General features: G+C 38.5%; 1 protein-coding gene across 3 annotated transcripts; it reads right to left on the reverse strand.

The window, feature by feature from the left end:
* Positions 1-1,087: 1,087 nt before the first annotated feature.
* On the reverse strand, positions 1,088-21,512 carry sec14l1 (SEC14-like lipid binding 1). Of its 3 annotated transcripts, none has more exons than XM_042504717.2 (16): positions 21,166-21,512; positions 20,808-20,893; positions 15,946-16,095; positions 15,143-15,274; positions 14,540-14,668; positions 12,623-12,836; positions 11,458-11,567; positions 8,969-9,158; positions 8,331-8,419; positions 7,717-7,787; positions 7,433-7,604; positions 6,665-6,799; positions 6,047-6,181; positions 5,006-5,257; positions 3,792-3,970; positions 1,088-3,575 (listed from the first exon to the last, which is right to left on the reverse strand). In XM_042504717.2, the coding sequence occupies exons 2-16, from the start codon at positions 20,868-20,870 to the stop codon at positions 3,470-3,472; spliced, it is 2,127 nt and encodes a 708-aa protein (XP_042360651.1). In that variant the 5' UTR covers positions 20,871-20,893; positions 21,166-21,512; the 3' UTR covers positions 1,088-3,469. The 3 variants fall into 3 exon arrangements, with proteins under 3 accessions (XP_042360651.1, XP_042360650.1, XP_042360652.1); XM_042504716.2 differs by having other exon boundaries at positions 21,201-21,510; XM_042504718.2 differs by lacking the exon at positions 21,166-21,512 and adding an exon at positions 20,979-21,134.
* Between the last annotated feature and the right edge of the window lie 217 nt (positions 21,513-21,729).

Genomic DNA, 21,729 nt, shown 5'->3' on the forward strand with positions numbered 1-21,729 from the left:
TCATAAAGTTTGCACTCTTAAAAACAACAATTTTGCCACAAAGACCGGTTTTGTGAAAATCAACACAGTTTTGGTCGAGATTCTAATGTTTTTCTGATTAATTCTACTTTCACCTTTTGAACGTCACCCTTTGACCAGTAGTTCTATGACACGTTTTTTTATGTTAGATATTATTCATGTAGTCATATTGCAACCATAAATCATCCCAACACTTGGTGGCCGTGGGTCAGCTCCCACCCCTCCTTCACGAGGTTGAGTCAGGTCAACCAATAAAATGTGATACATTATTTAGGAGTATTCGATTTACTCGCCAAACTTTGTTACCAGTATAATAGACCTTGTTTTTCACCCCTGTGAACACCAGCAAAAATAATTCAGCCTTAAATCACATAACTGCTCAGGAAGAGGAGGTTTTAATAGCAAATTAGGTGTATCAGGAGAAAGAGGTGCTGCTATTTATGTGGACAATGTGTGTCTTGGGAGGTCATTAGAGCAAGCTGAGTAATTCAGTAAATAAGCTTCTGGCAAAGTCAGTTCACTTTCAATTTCTAACAACTTTGACGTCCCAGCAGGTAGTCAGGCTCCCGTTCAATCAGCCCCTCAGAAAACTCAATCCACATGACTTTGAATTGTGTTGGAATAAGCAGCAACATGACACACATTTGCAAATGAAGGGGGAAACAAAAAAAAAACAACACAAAAAAAAAACACCGGGAAATTCAATTAAGCTTTAGCTGGAAGCATCTGATAAGTTTATGGAAATTAAAGTTTTATGTAAATCAGTTGTCTGCCTGGCCCTGTGCCAGATCACAAGGGGCTGCACAATATTGCATTCAAATGAGCAGCCTCACAAAACTCAGCAGCGATGCCTAACAAGCCCCAAAAACAACATTACATGAAATCTACACAGCGCAGTGCATATTTTCAAAGAGATTTCATATTATCTGCTCGCTCTTAACATCTCACCTATTGCTGTAAAAATGATTCATAACCCGTCTTTACGATTACTCAGAATTACTACCCCACTGCAGCTCCGCTACTGCAGGCATTGTTTTCCAAAATTCAATATAAAGACACACACACACTCTGCAGTAACACCAGCGTTAATGCTCGTGATAAATTCTTTATTTAAACAATTCTTGATTTGATTTCTTAGAGGACCAGACGAAGAGAGAGAGTGGAAACGGATGTGCCGACTACACTGCAGATGTGAGAGCAGTTAAATCACAGAGTGCGCTGACATCTTGTGGACGATGAACGCAGCTTCAGGGACAGAAGCTGGTTGATAAACATGGATCAGCCACAACATTAAAACCACTGACAGGACAAGTTAACTGATCATGTCGTTACAATGCAATGTTCTGCTGGGAAAATGTGGTCCCACCACCCACCCAGACACCGCTGCAGACCGAGTACACCCCTCATGGTCACAGCACTCCCTGATGGCAGTGGCCCCCTTCCCAGAAGGATACTGAGCAATGTCACACTGCAAAAAAACGCTCACGGATGGCCTGAGGAACTTGACAAAGAGCTCAAGGCATCAACCTGGCCTCCAAATTCCCCCGGATTCAAATCCCACTGAGCAGCAGGATGTGCTGGTACCCCGAACTAACTCCGATCCACCGTTACCCCTTTTCCCAGGGTCCCTGCAGCTCAACGCATGTTAGATTTAAGACTTTTTAAGACTTGTTTTCATGCCCTAAGGAATGAAGTTCAAGGCTAATTTTCTAATAACCAAAATTGAAGGACAATTTTATTTTGCCAAAATGTTTATAATGACAAAACATCCAATTTTTTGTCCAGTGAAAAAGTTAGATTATCTACGCCAAATGTCATTATAAAACCCCCTTTTTGAGTGAAACACTTGGAAGACCATGAATATATTATATCATCATTATCGTCATTACCAACAGAAGTGGGAAATAACTGGCACTTCTGTCTTTTTTTTTTTTTTTTGGGTGATTTTGTGTTTTTCACTCTGCTTGTGAGATTACATTGTCTGGATTCCTATCATGATGAGTTTAAGTAAAGGAATTCATTCAATTATTTCACAAAGTTTTTTGAGATTTTACAACACAAAGGCAGAGAAAATGATTTATAAAATCCCACTTCCCATGTCTGAGCATTTTTAAGACTTGTGAAAGCTTTAAGTAATTTAAATACCAATTAAGGCCTTACTTTAAGACTGATGAATTCAATGCCTTTTATGACTTTTTAAGGATCTGCAGAGACCCTGTTTTCCCCCAAATTTGCTCTGATTCTTGAACCAGTTCCCTTCAGGATTCTTGGAGCGAAGTGGAATGACTGTAAACAAGGATGTGTCATCAACAGAAGGAGTTACACAATGCACAACAGAAGTAAACAGTAGAGGGAAAAAAATCACGGCTTACATTGATTACCTGCAAACTTATGTTGTTTTAACAAAAAAAACAAGCATGCACCAAAATGAGCCCCCTGCATGCTGTTTTTCAGAAGATTTCTCTACAGACTCCTTGATTGTCGCCTCTCTCTGTCCAACCTGTGTAATATGACTCGCCCACTGAATTTGACACCCATGTGGCACAATATGGTGAATGTGACTCAGAGTGTGAAAGCGCTTTGAATGGTCGAACGACAAGTGCAGAACCTTTACTGATGGCAATAAAGCATAGAGCGAATCTGATGAACTATCACAAAATGCCACTTTTTTTAAGGCAAGCTGCCAATTAAATAAGTTTTAACCAGAGTATCCTGGTGTGAGCAGGAACTTTGGTTTAGTTCATGTGGTTTAAGTTGCGCCATTTGGCACCATGACAGAGACACGGCTGTTCATGTGGTATCTTCGGCGCCTTAAAAGTCTTTGTCGTGTTCCTCTGGCCATCCCTGGGAACTTTTTATGGTGCTGCATGGTGCATTGTCCTGCTGGGAGAGACACTGACTGCCATCAGGGAGTGTCTTTGCCATCGGAGGGTGTGTGAGTGCATGTCAAGAGGCAGCACCCAGGATCCAAAGTTTCCCAGCATTGCATTAAAACATGATCAATGTTATTCACTTGTTACTGGTTTTAATGTTGTGGCTGGTGCACAGCGGATGCACAGGAGATGTCATGGAAACGGAAAGGATATATCTAAAAATCAGATATTTGACATTTGCACTGTGTATTGGATTTGTTATGATTTACAGTATTATTATTCATACACAAAAACAAGTCAGTTATCATGTGCACCAGAAACTGATATTTTAAATACATTATTCAGTGGAAACAGACCCATGAAACTTCACTGGTCCTACTGAAACAACAGTAACTATGATAATGAAAATATTTATTTATTAAAAACATTTCAGTAATTCTCTCCTCACCTTCAACTGTCAGATCAAATTCTCATTACTGAGTGTAAGGCTTCCTCTGTATGAAGGCGTAAGGCACAGTCGGAGTAGGATGTCAGTAGGTTTGAGGTCGCTGCTGTCATTGACACCTGCCGGGCAGATGCTACCTTGACACGGTGGAGCTGGCGTGTGATTGGCTAGAGGAGGTAGTGGCAGCACTGAGCTGTGAGAAACCACTATGACTCGACTCCAAACTGGTCATAGATCCCCTGGAAATAAAAAAAAATGTTCAGACATGATTCAACCCAATCGATTTATGTAAGAAAAGGTGACGTAAAGTAAACATATTTGACACACAACATAAGGAAGAAGAATTTCTAGAAATATCACAACATTGCTTTTTGATGCAGCCTGAGTGAAAGACAGTTTCAGTAGAAAACGGCACGACCGCAGAGGAAAAAGCTCAGTGGAAAAAATAAACTGACCTGAAATCGTGGGATGCCAGCACCTCGGTGTAATACATGATCTTACACTTGTGGGAGGAGACCTGCAGCGAGGCCAGCACATCATCAACGCGAGGCAGGCTGGAGGCGGAGCAGGCCGGGGAGCTGTGGAAGCGCCACTGCAGGATGTAGAAGCCTGGCCAGCGAGTTACGTGGGAGCCCTGTTTGAGCAGAGGGAAGCTGCGGGATCAGTTTGAGACTGTAGTGATGCAGAGTTCAGCGTCCCCAAACAATCTAATGAACAGAATGTCAAAACTTTTCCATGACTTTTCAAGGACACTAAATATTTTTTTTCTCACTCACAGTGACTTTGAAACACATGATTCAAACTATATTCATAATTTTAGCATCCCCAATGATATGTAGAAGGACTGTCAGAAATTTGAATATCCAACAGTAATTTCTGTTTTTACATTTTCTGGCTATGGTAACCTTAAATTTGGTGATTTCTTTTAAGAAAATGTGCATTCCAAATGCATTTTTATTTATTTATTTATACATTTCTTTAATTTTCAATGTAAAAAAATCCAAATTCTTAAAATTGAAAAAATTTAAAGAAAAAGAAATCACTAAGGAATTAAAAAAATTTTTTTAATAAAATGCCCCCAAAAAATGTATGGAAGAAGAAAAAAGAAAAAAGAAAGCCTTCCAAATCTTCAAGTTTTCTTTAAAAATCGTTGGTACAATAAATACAAAATATAGCCATTTACAGTTGTATTCCCCTCTCCTAAGCTAAAATAAATTTAAAAAAAAGGTCCCTTCCCAGTGCTTAGAAAATTACGTGGGCATACATGAAGGGAGAGATAAAACGTAGGGAGAAAATGAAGAAACGTACGTGATGTATCTGACACGCAAACTAAAACATCACCAAAACTTTGTCGCACATCAACACATATTAAAGCTATTTCATGTTGTCAGCTAGAGAAAATAAATTAACCATTATGTTACAATAATGTCGTTTTACAACTTATTTCCGTGATTTTGCCAAAACCTTCATTGAAATTATACTAGTTCCATGACTTTTCCAGGCCTGGAATATGTGATTGTGAAATTCCATGACTTCTCCAGGTTTTCCATGATCATGGGAACCCTGAGAATTTCATTTGCTTTTGATGCAACAGACAGCAAACAGGGACAACGTTTATTTGAAACTAGTGAAAAAAAAGTGCAGCTGAATAAAGACGCGTCTCTCTGACCTGAACGCTCTCTCCCTCCTTGCAGGTGAGAGCTTTCTCCACCATGCTGTAGTCCTGGCCGAGCACCCAGTTCCTGTCAATCAGCTGGGCGTTAACGGCCCCGAGGGACGTGATGCCGTGGGCTCCGAGAGTGTCTTTCTTTTGGGGCTGTGGGGCCCTCTTGGAGTGGTAGATTTTGAAGATCACGTCTCCTTTAGACACGTCGAAGTCCCAGGTGATGACGGAGGAAGCCTCTGTGATATCGATCAGCATCTGCAGGAGGATGTAAGAAGATCAGAAACACAGAACAGCAGACAGCAGACGATTAATCACACACTGTGGTCCCTTTTTCTGTGAGCCTGCAATGCAGATTTCTCCCAGCAGGTGGCAGCCTAATCCACAAAATACAATCCATATCCCATTTCTCACCTTTATGCACTATTTGAACAATTAACCCTTTGAAACCTGGCTTGAATTCTTTCATAAAACATGGAAAGAAGGCAATGAGTAACTTAGGGAGACAAGACTCAAAAATTAGGAAGAAATTAATTGTGTAACATAACTTTTAATATATCAATATGATAGTTGTGAAAGTTTTCTAGTAGTTTTCTGGAATTTTTTCTTTCTCTTTCTTTAAAATATAATATTCTAAATATTTTAATTTCTTCAAATTTGCGGGACATTTCTTGCCATGTTGCTTATGATCTTTTCTTCCATGTTCTCTTGATTTATTCAGAGTTCAAATGTTTAAATACTGTTTAAATACTCTGATAATTTCTATTTGTGAATTGTTTTTTACCTTCTTTTTTGTCACTCTTATTTACGTTTACTCAATCCATGTTTATTTGGATACACTGCTACCAGCTACTGTTGATATATACCTATGCTTGTGTCATATTCCTGCAGTGATCATTCAGCACGGCACTTTTGATATATAATTGACAAATGTCAATTAAAAAGATTTAGATTAAATATTTGTGAAAGCTGTCTGAACGCAGCACTACAAAAGTGATGTCAATCCAGGTTTCAAAGGGTTAAAGCAGAAAGAAGAGGACACTGCACCTCATACGGCGCTCCCTTGAAAATACTGGCGCTCTTATAAATGGAGTCCGTCAGCAGGCGGTGCTCCTCACTCTCCAGCTCCTCTGCTGTCCGGTACAAAGATTTGGGGACCACGCCTCCCTCAGGGATGTCACACTGGAGAGGAAAGACAGAAAAAAAGACATCAAGCTCAAACAATGCCAACAAGAGACAACTCACATTAATCAGGGAGAGCACAGAGAGAGGGACATCAGATGGCAAAAATACGAATTCTTGCATTTGTTGCTTTGATATTTGTGCATCTCTCTTTCTCTTTCTTATCTATCATTTTTTCATTACTGTAATTTTCTTGTTTTGGAAACTTGACATCTATTGTGTGTCTAAGGTTGTTTTTGTTTTTTTTGTATCTGCTGGGAGGGTTTAAGAATAGAAGGACACAGGACATTATGATTTGTGATAATGGGTTTATAAATCAAATTGAACTGAAGTGTACAGGTACAGGTACGAGTTACATGGAAAGCTAAATGGCCGCACACTAAAAAACTCCAGACAAAATGTAAAATCAGGAGCAAAAGGCCTGGTTTACATTATTATATCATTCAACATGGTGAGGGCGGCACACTGTGGACTAAATCTCACCATGCAGTCTCCTCCCAAGAAGTCTGGGATGATTTCTTTGTCAATATAGTCCACCAATCCTCCCGGATCCTGGTAGTCGTTTCCTCCGTAAACAAGGAACTTCTTCCGGGTATTCTCGTCGATCAGAGGGCTGACCTGGAAACACCACGAGTCATCGGAGGACACGAGAGCAGGTTCACAAATTATGGACCGTAAAAGTTCATCAATAAGTATTTGAATTATTCGTTTTGTATTTGTACTTTATTTTCGTTTTATCGTCATAATAGCCCATAATTTAAATCTGTTTTCTATTTGACAACATATGATTGTATCTTTTACATCTCCTGGTAGTAGTAGCCTGTACTCAAAATCTGCTTGTGTAATGCCTAATATTGTAGTATCCAGATTTTATTACTTTTGTTATCATTTTGATTCATTTCCATACATTTGTGTATTATGTACTTATCTTTATTTCTTTGCTGAATGCTATAACTACAAACTTTACTATTGCATATTGCTGTACTGTAGCAATGATCTAATTCCCCTCATGAGGATCTGCATATTACATGGTTTTAATTATCATCCTCTCCATTTCGTCTTTGTTTATCATTTGCTCATATTCACAGTCTTGCACCCAGCTATTAACAATTCCCATCAGCGCGAAAATCTGCAAGATGCAATCTCTGCATAAGTACTTTAAGACTTCATCCATTCCTGAAGAATCAGATGATGAATTTAAACCACAGAAACAGCTGCACATATAAAGTAAGTGCAGATATTTATACTCACCAGGGTCCAGAGCACTGGGAAAACTCTGGGCGCCCTCAGTATGAGCAGGCGACCCAGAGTCTCTGGGTAGTTGGCCTCCACCACCTCGATGATTCTCAGCAGAGCCTTCACGCCCGGCCTCCACAGGTGACGCATGTTTAGACCTTCCAGATCCACCAGGCAAGTCCAGCAGCTGACAGACACATTAACACAGACAGTATATGACTTTATGTGCAAGCATGTGTGCCCCAGAATCGCTGAGAGCTAACAGGACACTTATAGAAGATAGACTGATATTTAGGCACCTAATGGGTCGACCGAAGACTCTGGTGTTTTCTTCACAACGTCTCAGTCCCTCCTCGTTTATGGACAGGACCTGCATCACATTAAAGTTGAAGCATTAATGTTACTGAATATGTCTTAAATTACTATATCTATGTGTATGTAAAGGCTTGATATTTTTAATGGATGTTATTTTTATTTCTTGGGGTAATGATAATTGGTTGGCAAATATATATTTATATTGATATTTTACTTTGCATCATGTTGTATTTTTTTAAATCCATATATATTTTATTCTCTCTTTTAGAGGAGGGCCGAAGAAAAGCCCATTGTAAACTGTTTTGTTTACTTTTTGTCTATTTTTTATAAAACATCTAAATGTGTTCATAACCTTTAACACTTTAATCTAAGCCTGTCAGTGGCAAAAACAAGCATTTTTAATGGACGTACATTGACGGTGCTCATTAACATTATATAGCAGTCTGATTAGCAGCTGCTGGCTACAGCCCTCTTGTTTAATACTGGACTAATTCTAAAAACTGTTGTCTCCATTAGTCACTCAGACAGAAAAACACGTGAAAATAGGAGCCAGGTTTAAAAATACCAAAGTTTCTCTTTAAATTCTCATTTATGTCACCTGTCTCAGTAGCACCTCCTCTCCCAAGGCTCGTACCAAGCCCTTAGTGTCCATTTGCCCCAAACGCAAGATATACAGAGGACGGCCACCTAAAGCGCGCGCGCACACACACACACACACACACACACACACACACACACACACACACACACACACACACACACAGTTTGTACAAGAAAGTGAAATCAATTATCGGAATGAGTCACATCCGTTCTTTGTAATGACTTTTTCAGAGCTCTGGATCCCCCGTTGTCTACATAAAACTGGTAATTACCGCTCCAACAGGTATAAACTTAGCAGGAGAAAAACACAAGTGCACTCCCTGTGTTTGAAGTCCTTCCTCTAACCTGGTGGATCAGCTGAGCTGTTAAAAGCAATGACTCATTTTCAAACACGGGAGCCATGACAGCTGGTGCTCAGACTTTACAGTCAATGATTAACCGGCCATTTCCACCCATTAGGACTTTATAAACACAGAAGACTTAATCCCTCTGACTCCTTATCTTCATGTCCACTGATAAATTTTCACTTTCACTTTACACAAACCACAGCACAACTACAATAAGCAGTGAAATGAGGTGAAAGTTAGATGAGCTTAAGATAAAATTGGCAGGTTTCCAGTATTAATCACACAGTACCTCTGTCGTGGTGGTGCCAACCTCCGGTGTAATAGTCCTGAAGCAGTTGTGGGCGCTCCCATGTGTCTAACAGGAAATCTACCTGATGCTGCTTCCTCCAGGTGAGGGACTGACACAAGAACTCTCTGGCCTTGTCCAGGTTGAAATCTCTCGCCCTCAGGAAGCGCAGCACATGCTGATCCTTTGGAATCTGTACGACAACAAGCAAGAGCCAACACATTAATGCACAGCTCTGAGATAAAGGCGCTGTATGAGACCTTCAGAGCATGAGGACAAATCAGAGACGGAGCTGAGGTTACCTGCACATGGCTTCAAACATGAAAGGGGCTGAGCTAACAGCCTGCAGCTAACAGTGCTAACTTTGGCAAAAATGCTACAAGAGCTGTTAACTTCAATCATCATTTATTGGTCACATGAAGTCATGCACGATAAAACTCCAGTAAAATGTGATCTCGTCAGCTCCTTCAACTTGTTTAATGAAATTCAGTCCCCTTTTTGTCTTTCCAGATGATTCTGGTAATCCATGGTTTCTGGCTGGGGAATTATTTAACTGCCTGATGGTGGTCGTTACACTTCCGTAACTCCGCCACCATGGGACGAGAAAGCGTTATCAGCGGTGGTATGAGCTTAATGCAGAGCGGCAATGATTTGTTTGCCAATGGGATACACACACAGGAACTAACAGGCACCAACATGCACGTGTGCCTGTTACAATAACTACTTTTGTACATTAATATATTATCCCAGAAATAACTGCAATTAATGATATTATTGTCATTTTGACAGCATTTTAGGCCACTAATGTCATGATAATTTAATGGCATAATAATGCAAGTACATCCTTTTAAATAGCAATTGACTTTTAAATGTTGAGAATAATCATACATTGGAACTGGAAAACTGGAAAAAAAAAATTCAACTTATTTTTAAAAAAGTACTTAACACCTGCTTATACAGTATATCCAATAAATTAAAAATCAGGGTTGCCACATATATTCATGGACAAAATTCCAAAACTTTTCAATGACTTCTCAAGGGCCCTAAGTAATTTTTTCTTTCCCAAGTTGCCTTTTTAACCACATCATATTTGAACTATTCAAACATTTCCGCTGACTGGCATACATGTAGGGAGAAACAGAACGCGGGGAGAAAAAAATTAAGAAACGTACGTGATAGTAAAAAAATGTCACACGCTGACGAATATTAGAGCTACGCTGCATTGACGGCTACAGAAAATAAAATTGCAATTATGTTACAATAGGGTGGAGGGTTAGCTATGAAGATTACTGGAACAAATTAATTTCACAACAAAATTCCACAACTTTTTTCAAAACTTTCAGTGATTTTTACTATTTTCCATGACCTTAACAGGCCTGGAAAATGTGACTGTGAAATTCTTTTCCAGGTTTTCCATGATCCCTGAAATATTAAACTATAGTTCTTTTAGAGGAGTTGCCCAAAATTACAAAGTTGGATGCTTTATACAACACTGGGCCAACAAAAACAAAACCAGGTGATGCCTCTTAATGTTAGCAAAGCTCAGGGAACAAAACAGTTACCTCCACCATCAGGCCAGTGTGCTGACTGGGAGGCAGCAGTTTGCTGGTGGATTTACAGAGTAGAGAATGAAATCGTTGGAGAGTAAAACTACAAATTACACACTGTATGGCTCGTTGCCAGGGGTTGGCAAGCTAGAAACTGTACAGACTGCGCGTCTTCCACTCCAATAGTGCAGCTGCAGGCTAGCTGCAAGCTACACTGTGTTGTCTTTGAAGTGTTGCACAAGTAGGCGGGGGTGGAGAGACAAAAAAAGGGAGAAAGGCTGCACCCGAGTTATTCAGTGGTTGGGAAAGTCCTGCTGTTAATTTTGGCATCATGGGAGCTAAAATGTTGGTGACATTCTCGTGTAAATATACATTTATGTAAATAGGCAATATGGAGGTGGGCAAAATGAAGGCCACGTCCATATACCAGATGATTTGTCGATAACTGAATTATCCAGATAGATAATGCTCCATCTACCACAACACAGAGCAGAGATGCTCGGATTCAACGTTCAGAGAGTTACTTCATTCTCTGCTCATAACGTCATCTTTCCACTACATCTTTACAAAGAGATTTTTTTTAAATAATGCTCTTTTAAAGATATTTTTTAGGCTTTTCCATTGCCTTTATTTGGTAGGACAGATATAGTGTGAAAGGGGGAGGGGAGAAGAAATGACATGCAGCAAAGGGCTGAAGCTGGACTCGAACCTGCAGCTGCTGCAGCGAAGACACAGTCTCTGTACATGGGGCGCCTGCTCTACCAACTAAGCCACTGGGCCCCCTGATGCTTGATATTTTTAATTGTCATCTAAAGCACATGCAAGTGTGACAGCAAGAGCTAAGCAAAAGTCTACGTTGAATAAGCGTCTAGGAATAAATGTGTGCTTTACATAATTGCACAAAGTGCTCTGTTGTCAACCAGAGTGCGTTTGTGTTTATCTGACCTTGCCCTTGTGGGTTTCCTGGAGCCACTGGCGCAGTCGAATAAGACAGCTCTCCTGCAGAGGCGTTAAATCACCTAGGTAACGTCTGATGTAATCAGCATCCAGTTTGTCTGCAGGCCAGGACACATGTACAGTCAGAAGTTAGAATATATTGCATGCATAAATCAAAAGAAACCAGCAACTGTATGGTAACATTTATATTTCAGCTTTGCCCTGTTAGCTGCTGTTGTTTTTTTTCTCTCAACATTTGGCACTATTGTTATTAAAATTAGTGCCAAAGAGAGTGTAAAAAGGGTTGGCGTGTAGCACATAATAAGTAGTGTGAGATCAAAAGCTTTTGAAATGCTACATAAAGTATTATATCAAAAAATATTTTCCTGTTATTATTTAGAGTTAAAGTTATTTCACCCTCTTTAAATGTCTCAGTCCTTTCAGTGAACATACGTACTGTAAACACTATAATAGTATGACTGATAGACATCTTCTAACTATCTCACTGCACTTTAGTGTTGGGTGTTGGCTACTCCACACTTAACAGTGACTAATGAGTAAAATTTACAAAGAACAGCGTTACAAAAGGTGCAGCTAGGGGGGGACTGCACAATCCCACTCGGGAAAACTGCCTTTAACCAGGCTGTATTTACCTTTAGAGCATCTCAACTATGGAGCACAGTACCACGATCAGATCTGGAGTCCCCATCATATTGTTCATTTAAGTGTAATGTGAAGACATGGTTTGTTGAGAAGAAACAACGTCAGCACTGATTTAAAGTGAATTGTACCTAATTTCTAAATGAGTATACTCAAACTGTGCCTGCATCATCTGCTATTTTTGGATTTTATTCTCTCACTCTGTCAAAATGTGTTGTATAGTCTTAACTTGTACATTTTTAACTATACAGTATTATGTGCCTTTTTAGCTTAATGTTGTTTTTCTTAACCATTATGCATACTGTATCTTTATATTGTTTATTATTATTTTTATTATTATTATTATTATTTTGGAATACCTTTAAACATCCAGGCAGCACTGATGAAAACTAGCTCCCCAGCTAAGTCTGGTGCATTTACATTCGAGTATATATGGATTAATGTACATTGTCCCTTCTTAGATAAATTACAAATTTATCTGAAAAATTACTAAATTGCATTTAACATCACTGACCGTCAGGAGAGCCAGCCACGAGCTCTGTGGGAGAGGCCGGGTCTTTACTGTCTGGTCCACTCTTAGCAGCGTTCCCTGGGATGGCTCGAGCAGTTGAGCAGGGCAGGGACTGAAGCCTGGCGGAGCAAGAAACAACAGGGGGGGTCCAACGAGGTATGTACGTTATTCCTTCTTCCTCCAGCTCTCTGAGGTAGTACTCAATAATTTCTTTACCCTAAAATAAAGGAAGGAGACAAGACTTTAAGTTAATGTGACACTACATGTAAAGCAAGAACAGTCCTCCTCAACAGATCACAGAACACAAACGGTTTTCATTCAGGCTGCCCCTCAAAAGTTGGAGTTTCGAGTCATCAGTCGGAGACCCCTCAGTCGACTGAGATTACTTCAATTCGAGCAGTCGTTCTTTTTGGGTTTTTTTTGCAAGTCAGTGCATTGTGCTTCTAAGGACATTTTGGTACCCAGACTTTTTCTGTGAAGTGAACACTTTGACTTTCACGCTACTCTTTGTTATAAGCAGCTGCGTGCACGATGCACCGGGAGAAAGACTCTGCCTGAGAACTCTTAGACTTTTCTGCTTAGAAATATGTGAATTTGCAGCTCGCAGCAACCTAATACAACACAGTCTGTGGCTTTTGTTTGACATCTAGTGTCGGCAAAAAATGTTATGCATATCCAATCTGCTGTTAGCTTGTTTATATGAATGCAGCTGTCACAACGAACGTCCCGCTGGACCCGTTCAAACTTCGTATGGAATATAAACTAACTATGGAATTGAATATTCGTATTGAACGGCCAAATTTGACTGGACATCATTCTGAGTCCAGTATTGTTCTACTTTTCATCTCATCTGTTGAATATGAGGTTCTGTGTTTTTGTGAAAAACCATTTCTTCTCATTTTTTTCTGTCAAGTAAGGTGTGCCTCAGGGGTCCGTTTTGGGGCCACTTTTATTTTCTTTATACATGTTTCTTATACATGTTTTTTACATTTTTATATTGTGAATACACAGATGTACCTGCCTGTTGAATCTGCAGACCGTGGAGTGATGAGATCACTTTGTGACCGCCATGCTGATGTCAAAAGCTGGATGTCAAAACGTTTTCTTCAACTGAAATCCAGCAAAACTAACATCCTTGTCATTGAGTCCTGGCAAATGATAAAACAAATTCTGCCCCTATTTGATCATAAAAAGTCTGTTGCAAGATATCTTGGCATCTGGTTTGACAGTAATTTAAGTTTTTTGAGCAGCACATCACAAATCTTAGGCAAACATGGTTTTGTCATCTTAAAAATATTATCATCATAGACTCATAGTTATCTATGGGTTATTTGAAAAATACGATCTACTATCTTGACTTTTAAAGACTTGAAAAAATTGCCTGAGAAAATCAGAGATCAGTGATCTCTTTTCAGTCCCTTCTTAAAACATACTTTTATTTGAGAGCCTTTTCCTGTTTTTACTTGAGTTAGTTTCCCTTGAACGGCCTCATTTTCTCAGTTTTTAGACACCAAATCGAACACTGAAAAGGAGTACAAGTGCTACTAGGTCTTTGTAGTGGTCACATACAGGTGCTCTTTGGATACTTTAGGTGTACGGTGTTTATTTCATTTTGTAAAGTATACTGTCAATCAAAAAATATAAAAGGCAAATCTCCTTCGAAAACGATCCAAGGCCCACTGAAGGGTTTGTACAAATATTAAAAACGATTTTTTTTTCATGCCTTCTTTTAAAACCTGTTGAATATGTGACTTGTGTCTGGTTTATTTTGCTGCCTTATAAAGCACTTTGTAACACTGCTCTGAATGTGCTTTAGAGATAAGATGATTATTATCATGATTTAAATACTGTCAGCAAATGCTGTTGAATATTTCACATTTTTAGGTCAATTTTAAAGTCAATCTAATTAAAGATGCAAACCTTTTTAATGCTGCTAGCATATTGTTTCATAGCTATCTTCTCTGCCGTGCTCTCAAAGCCAAAAAAGGACTTGATATCCAGACTGGCTGTTTGTTCGAAGCACGTCCAGTCCTCATTCTCTGGATGAACCTGTGCAAGATAAAAATGTGTGATGAAAAAAACTCCAACTCCATATGTCAAAGTGCTTGTTATTTCACAACAGAGTACAAAAGCAGGGATTGAATACAGAAAAATGAATCAAGAAAGATATGTCACAGATGATGTCTCTACTGAAGTAATCACATGCAGCAGCAACAATATTGCTGGTGTGGGTAATGTTGTGGAAAGTAAGGAAATGTGTCTCAGCTAGGTAAGTATTATTGGAGTGAGTCATGTTGCATTGACTTTAAAGACTCTACCTGTTGACACAAGTGTTTAGTGAATTTGGCACTCTAAAGAGGATCATTTAGATTAATAATTCAGGGGCTGGAGAGAAAAGACAGTTTTTCCTGCATATGCAGCAGTGGGGATCTTTTATGTGACTTCTTTTTTATACTTGACATTGTAAAAATGTAATATAAAACAACAATAAAACAAGCACAACAACAAAGACATAAAACTCACCGAGTAGTTGCAGCACTCACGGACAATGACCCTGCTGGAAAAGGTCTCATTGTGGACTTCAATTTGGAGCGTCCTGTCTTTGCGGTTTAGAGTGTTCTTTTGGATAAAATACAAGAAGTCTACGCCAGCAATCTACATGCAGAAAAAAAGATGGTTTATACAAAAATCTTGCAAGTTGAAAAAAAGATGTTTTTAATACCAGTCGAAATTAAATTTAAGACCAATTTTACTTTTTTCCGCAAATGTCCAAGCCATGTTACATGGCTGTTACTGCTACTTTATGTCACTGTTTTGAAGAAAGCCTTAAAATAAAATATATATTTAAAAAAAAGGACAAATTTTTTAATAACCAAAAATGAAGGAAAAAAACATGAAGTGATCAAAAAGGTTAGGGACAAATTTACCCTAAAGCGTGACCTTTTTGGTCAAGTTAAAAAGTCGACTTTAAATGATGAAAAAAAAACCAAAAAAACTTTCTTCTTCTATCCTGATCTTTGTGACGTTAATGCGAGAGGCTTTCAGTTCATTTTCACATAAAAATAGATATTACAATTTTTTTTTTTAGATTTTACAATGCAACCTCTGAAAAACAAAGAGATTGATTTTATCTTAATTCCTATCTTCTTCCTACGTCTTTTTTTTTTACTTTTGAGTGATTGAATTAATACATTTTAATGCCAATTAATGCTAATTTTAAGATTAATTAATTTAATGCCTTTTGAATTTTTTTAAGCCTGGACAACAGCGCTATTACGATTGTTTCATGGTCTTTCGTGTTCTGCAAAAGGTCAAAGGAGATGTACCCGTTTAAGAAGGCGAGGGGCCTCGATGTCGATCATGCAGCGCCTCTCAGTAACCACAGTGGATCCATCCTTGCTTTGGGTCTCGCTGATGATCTCACTGCCCACAAACACTGGGATCAGGTGGGACTTTGGGAACCTCCTCACATAGGCCTGAGAGAGGGGGGAGAGAAATCACATGAGAAAGACGTTTATAAGAAAAATATGTAGATTCTCTTGTCATGACGTATTGTTGTTGTACTTTTTATTTTTTTGAACAGCACTGGTGTGTTTGGTTCTGTACATTCTGTTCTCACTGGATGTTTTTGCTTTTGTCCTGCCCACTATGAGCTCGCTCTCTGATTGGCCTGGAAAGCTGTTTTGAATGAACCCATTACAAGGAGGTCACATGTATTTGCCAAAAGAGCGAACTATAGTGCTGCTGAGTCAGGAGAGCAGCATGTGATTTACAGCACATCATTTCTGTGTCTGTTGAGGACGCATTTAGTGTCTCTAACAGCTTATAAATACATAATGCTGCTGTGGAAGCTTTTACAAGCAGCGATTTGTGTTTAACTGCCCACAGCAGACTGCATGACCATCTGGCCGAGCCAATGTCACCGGGGCTCACCTGTCAATATTGATTGAGTTGCTGAGCAGCTGCCTCAGGATGTGCAAAAATAGCCCTCAGTCTATGTAACTTGTAGCAGTGTTGTTTGTGCTGATAAAATATGAAAAGGGAAAGAACTACCATCACAGTATACGCAGCTGGATGTTTAATGTTTACAGTAGCTACCATGGGGTAGACAACTATTGCAGCTACTCTTGAGGTTCTGTTTGCAAAAACAGCCAACGAGAAACAGTAATCCGGCTAAAGATTGAAGAAATGCATTTACTTAAATACTGCAGTTTAGTACAATTTAGAGGTACTTGTACTTTGACTAAGAGTATTTTCATTTTCTGCGACTTTATACAACTATTCATCTCAGAGGGAAATATTGTACTTTTTTACTGCATTATTTCACAGATACAGTACTGGTTACGGCTACCTTAAAGGTAAAATACACTATATGATCAGTTACAATTAACTACTGTTTCTACTTTTAAATATAACAAATTGAGTCTTCACACTAGTCTATGTCTATTTTTTCAAGCTTTACCCTCTTCATCAGATTGATGTTTGATGAAGAGCGTGAAGCTCAAAATGTCAAGTTGCGAATTAGCACCAGCCAAACGGTGGTAAAAAGGTCTCTCTCTCAATCTGCTTCTATACTCTCTGTGTCTGTGTTTGCCGGCATTCGAAAATGTGTTCGGGCAACAGCTCTTCAGCTAACGAAAAATGTTTGAGCTCGAAGATGCGCAGGGAGATCTGAGGGCTGCTCATGATGGGAAGTTTACCACAGTTCATTTACACATAATGACCGATTCTTATTATACAGAGCTGGATAAAAATCAGCAAAGCATCCCTTTCAGCCGAAGGACTAGTCTTTCAGCAACACGCACGCACGCACGCACACACACGTATCCTTCTTGTATCGATACTACGCAGCATATGAGATATCTGATTGATAAGATAACATTATCCACTAAGCAAATTAATGGGAGAGGTTGCCTTTGTTAAGAAGCAGCAGTGAGTGGTGTTATGTAACAAATCATATGATGCACTGATTGCAGACAAACTGAAACCTTTGACTTTCCTATTCCTCTCAGAGCTGTGAGAACACTGGGAGCAAAAAATATAAATAAGATGAGTCAAACTGTCAATCCACCATCATATTTCACATTAGCAAACCAGTAACAGTCTAATGACTGTAAAGCAAAATTCTGCAGGTGTCTGTCAACGTAGCTCGGTATATCTTTTACATACGATACCAGGAGAGTTATAAAGACGTGTTATAAAAGGGACACACATGATGTCACTGGTTAAATGTTCAGTACTGACCGGGACACTGATTGTTAGTCGAAGTAAGCCATGTGGACTAATGAGAACCCAGAGATAAATGGGAGCTGGAGGTGGCAGACTATTCACTGGATTCTCTCCTTTAGGCTGTCGGGGCTGGGATCTTTTCACAGGAGCTGTTATTTACTTTTCACAAAAGGCCTATTTTGAGACCCTTTTCAATAAAGTGCAGCGATGCGAGATGAATTTTAGACCTGTGATTTTCTCTGAGAGATGTTTCACGGAAAATGAAGCTTTTGTAGGTGTCAACTTGGGGACTGTTTGGTGACGGAGTTACAGTCTGCAGAGCGAAGTGTCACTGCAGGTGACGGTCGCGCTCTTTTACCCCGCTCTGAGGATGTTGCATAAGTCTTTGGCTTAATATATAACTGAAAAGAGCAAGACAGCAGGAGCAGACTGTGAAAGTCGGTGAAAACAAACCCATAGAAATGTACACTTACTTTACCTCCGTCCTTATTTTGCTGTAAGAACAGAGAGTTCCTGTTCTTACATGACTTAAAAGCACTGAGTTGAAGGTTGCAGGTGAAGCGAGCACTATATCAACATCAAAAGTGGCCTCTCTGTTGCTTTTTCAATTGATTTCCTTGGTATGACTGTTGAATTATGCTGCACTGAAATCCAAATATTTTGACACTTGCATTAATATAACCAGAAATATCTCTGCTGATGAACTCGGCCCGGAAATTCAAGGTATATTAGAGGTATATGTTACCAAGATCTTTTTCTTTTTAAAAGTTAGCAATAACAATGCACAAAAGTGACTCACTCAACCTCTCATAGTCCTCACATTACAATGAAAAAAAATATCAGGGATCCAGACCTTTCAACAATGAATTTTAAAAACTTAAAAACACGTAAAGATTTAACCCCATGTCAATGACTTGAAGTTATTTAAACTTAGCAGGCCACATATTATTACATTCATTTCCCAGGCATTTGAGGATAAGAAAACTGCCAGCACCTGCTTACTTTGCTCACTCAACAAGCTGCTTATGCTAATTAGAGCTGCAACAATTACTCAATTAATCGGTTAACTGATCGAAAGAAAATTAATCGCTAACTATTTTGATAACTCTTTCAGCACATTTCCAGCAAAAATGGCAAACTGTTGCGAGTTCTAGCTTCTTAAATGTGAGCATTTGCTGATTTTGCATTTGCCTGGACCTGAGTGTTTGTGATACCTCAATAAGTAAAAGCTGAAAGAGCTACAGATACAGAAACTTTGAGAAAGAAATGCAAAGTTTAATAAGTAGTTTTCTCACAATATGTACCTATATATTATTGTACTTTTCTACAGCACCAGGAGAAAAGATTGTTTACAGTATTCTATTTATTCACTCAGCCCACATCATCTATTGCAGGTAAGTGTCTATTGAGAAAGAGAAAGTTGACCCTGGGAGGCAGACAAGGCCACAGACGGTCTGTATAGCTTCTGTGTTGAATTTAGTCAGAAGTGCACTGCTAACACCATCACCAAGGAAAAGATTATGTTAAAGATTATTCTCACAGTTTGCTTGACACAAATATAAAACATGATATGCGACAGAAAGAAGGTTCAAGCTACCTGAAGTGAAAGTATGACGCAGAAATCAATCGTGTACAGAGACAGGTGGAATTCAGTGCCAGAGAATAAAAAGGATTTTTCAAAATTGAGTTATATAACAGTATCTCCAGACATTTCGGAAACCATAATTGAATTGTCTGTGTAAAATGAGAAAATGTGTATGTATAATGTAAATGTGGGTGAAAGCTGAAATCCCCCTTCGCACGCAGAGAATGAGAAATGTATTTCAATACTATATATACTATACACCCTATTTCCTTGTCATTAAATATGTGAAAGCGCAGGATGGATAATCATATAATTTGAGGTCATTCATACACTTTTTTACATTTTGGATGAAGGGTGGGAAACACCAAAGGCCCCACAATACAATTTTATCACTTAAATCAGGATACAATAGAACTGCACACTTAAATGTTCTGTAATATGCTGACTATTGCAATAACAAACACTGCAATATGTTGTGATTTATTACCTTCTTTAAACTGCAAGTTTTGTCTCAAATTGGAAACTTGTCAACAACTGCGTTATCTAACAGGATAAAGTTTTCAGTCATCTCACCTCAGTCTTTTCTGACAAAAAGAGATTTTGATTTTATTATTCCAGTAGGCTATCAAAACTTTAATTTGCATTTGCATTATTAGTAGTTTATATAATAAAATGAGAACCATACCTGGAATCTGTGTATTAATTCAATATTGGCACACAAAAAACAATACTGCATTAGATTTCTTCCTGCACATCCCTAAAGAATTACTATTAATTTGTAAGAAGAAAAATCAAATTTGTTATGAATTCTTGAGAAACTGTTGATTTGTAATTGTCCTCCTACAGCTTTTCAAACATGTAACATCACGTTTTTGTTGATTATTAGAGTCTGTTTATTGAGTTGTATATAGATCATCATCTTTTTCAATTATTATTTTGTTATATTTTTATCTTTTTTTTTTATTTGTTTGTTTTACATTTTCAAAATAAATACCAAACAATCAGTCAACATTATCTATTCCCTCCTGTGTTTATGTTTTTGGATGCATTGTGTAATAAGATACTCAATTTGTTTTTTTTTAAAGATTTGTCTGCATTTGGTTACTTTTACTTTAAATACTTCACATACAGTTTCCTGATTTTGCTTGAGTACCATGTCAAAGCAGGACTTTTACTTGAAGCAGAGTTTTTCACAGAGCGGTATTAGTACCTTAAATGATGTAAATGATCTGGATACTTCAACTATCACTGAGACGAAGATCGTGATTAAAGAGTGCAAAGGTCAAGCCACAGTGGCTACAACAGTAATAGCTGTAATTTTAGTTATGTAAGAGGTGGCAGGGATTCATTAACATGTACAAACACACTACTCACCGCCATTATCAGCTCAAATGGATGCTTGTAGACCCGTACGGGGGACTGGTACTCCTGCACCATGGTTAAACTCTCACAGGGAGCCTCTGATGCACAAAAACAAAGATAATATCACGACAAAGCGATAATATCACGACAAAGCGATAATATCAACTTCACGCATCAACTTACGGTTGTAAAAAGTTTACATCCTAACAGCTGAGTAAAGGGACTTTTACACGAAACTCATTTAATGTTGATTTAAACAGCAGATAAACCGCGTAAGCAGAAAAAAAGGGCAACCAGAGCTGGTATCTATCAAGTACTCAAAGGGATAAAATCAGACTGAGTGTAAAAACAAAGCGAGCACATCACGTACTCAACAGCGGAAAAAACTCGACGAAGTTGACTCACAGCTGTCCTGAATCCTCGCCGCTAAATTTAAGATGCGTCGCTGTAGCTTTTCACAGTCTGTGTGTTGTCCATTTTGTCAGCTGACGGGGGGAAAGTCTAGTTTCCGTCCATGAAAACCCGAAAATCCGAAAACTACAAACGGGTCCGTTAATCTGTGGCACCAACTGTTAGCCCCGCCCCTTTCAAACAAACAGGAAGTACATGTGACGTTTGTTTGATTTTTTTTTTCAGTTGAGAGTTCTAGAAGCCGATGTTTTATTGTGAAAGGTCAACATTGTCAAATTTAAAAGTTTTCTTCTTTTTATTTGTTAACATCATTTTTTTCCAAATCCTCTTTCTTTTATAATACTGACGTTTAAAATTAAGTTTTTTTTGTTGTTTCAATTTTGCTTTGTCAAGCAAAATTGTTATATATGTTTGTAAAATGTTTGCATAAATATGCTAAATAAAGTTGGAGCTGAATTTACAAAACGCCCACAAGTTTTATTTTTATTTTTAATTTAATTTAATTTTACCTTTTTAATCTCTG

This window comes from Plectropomus leopardus, chromosome 18, assembly GCF_026936395.1.
Source record: "Plectropomus leopardus strain MGB_pleo_1.0 chromosome 18, ASM2693639v1, whole genome shotgun sequence".
NCBI lineage: Eukaryota > Metazoa > Chordata > Actinopteri > Perciformes > Serranidae > Plectropomus > Plectropomus leopardus.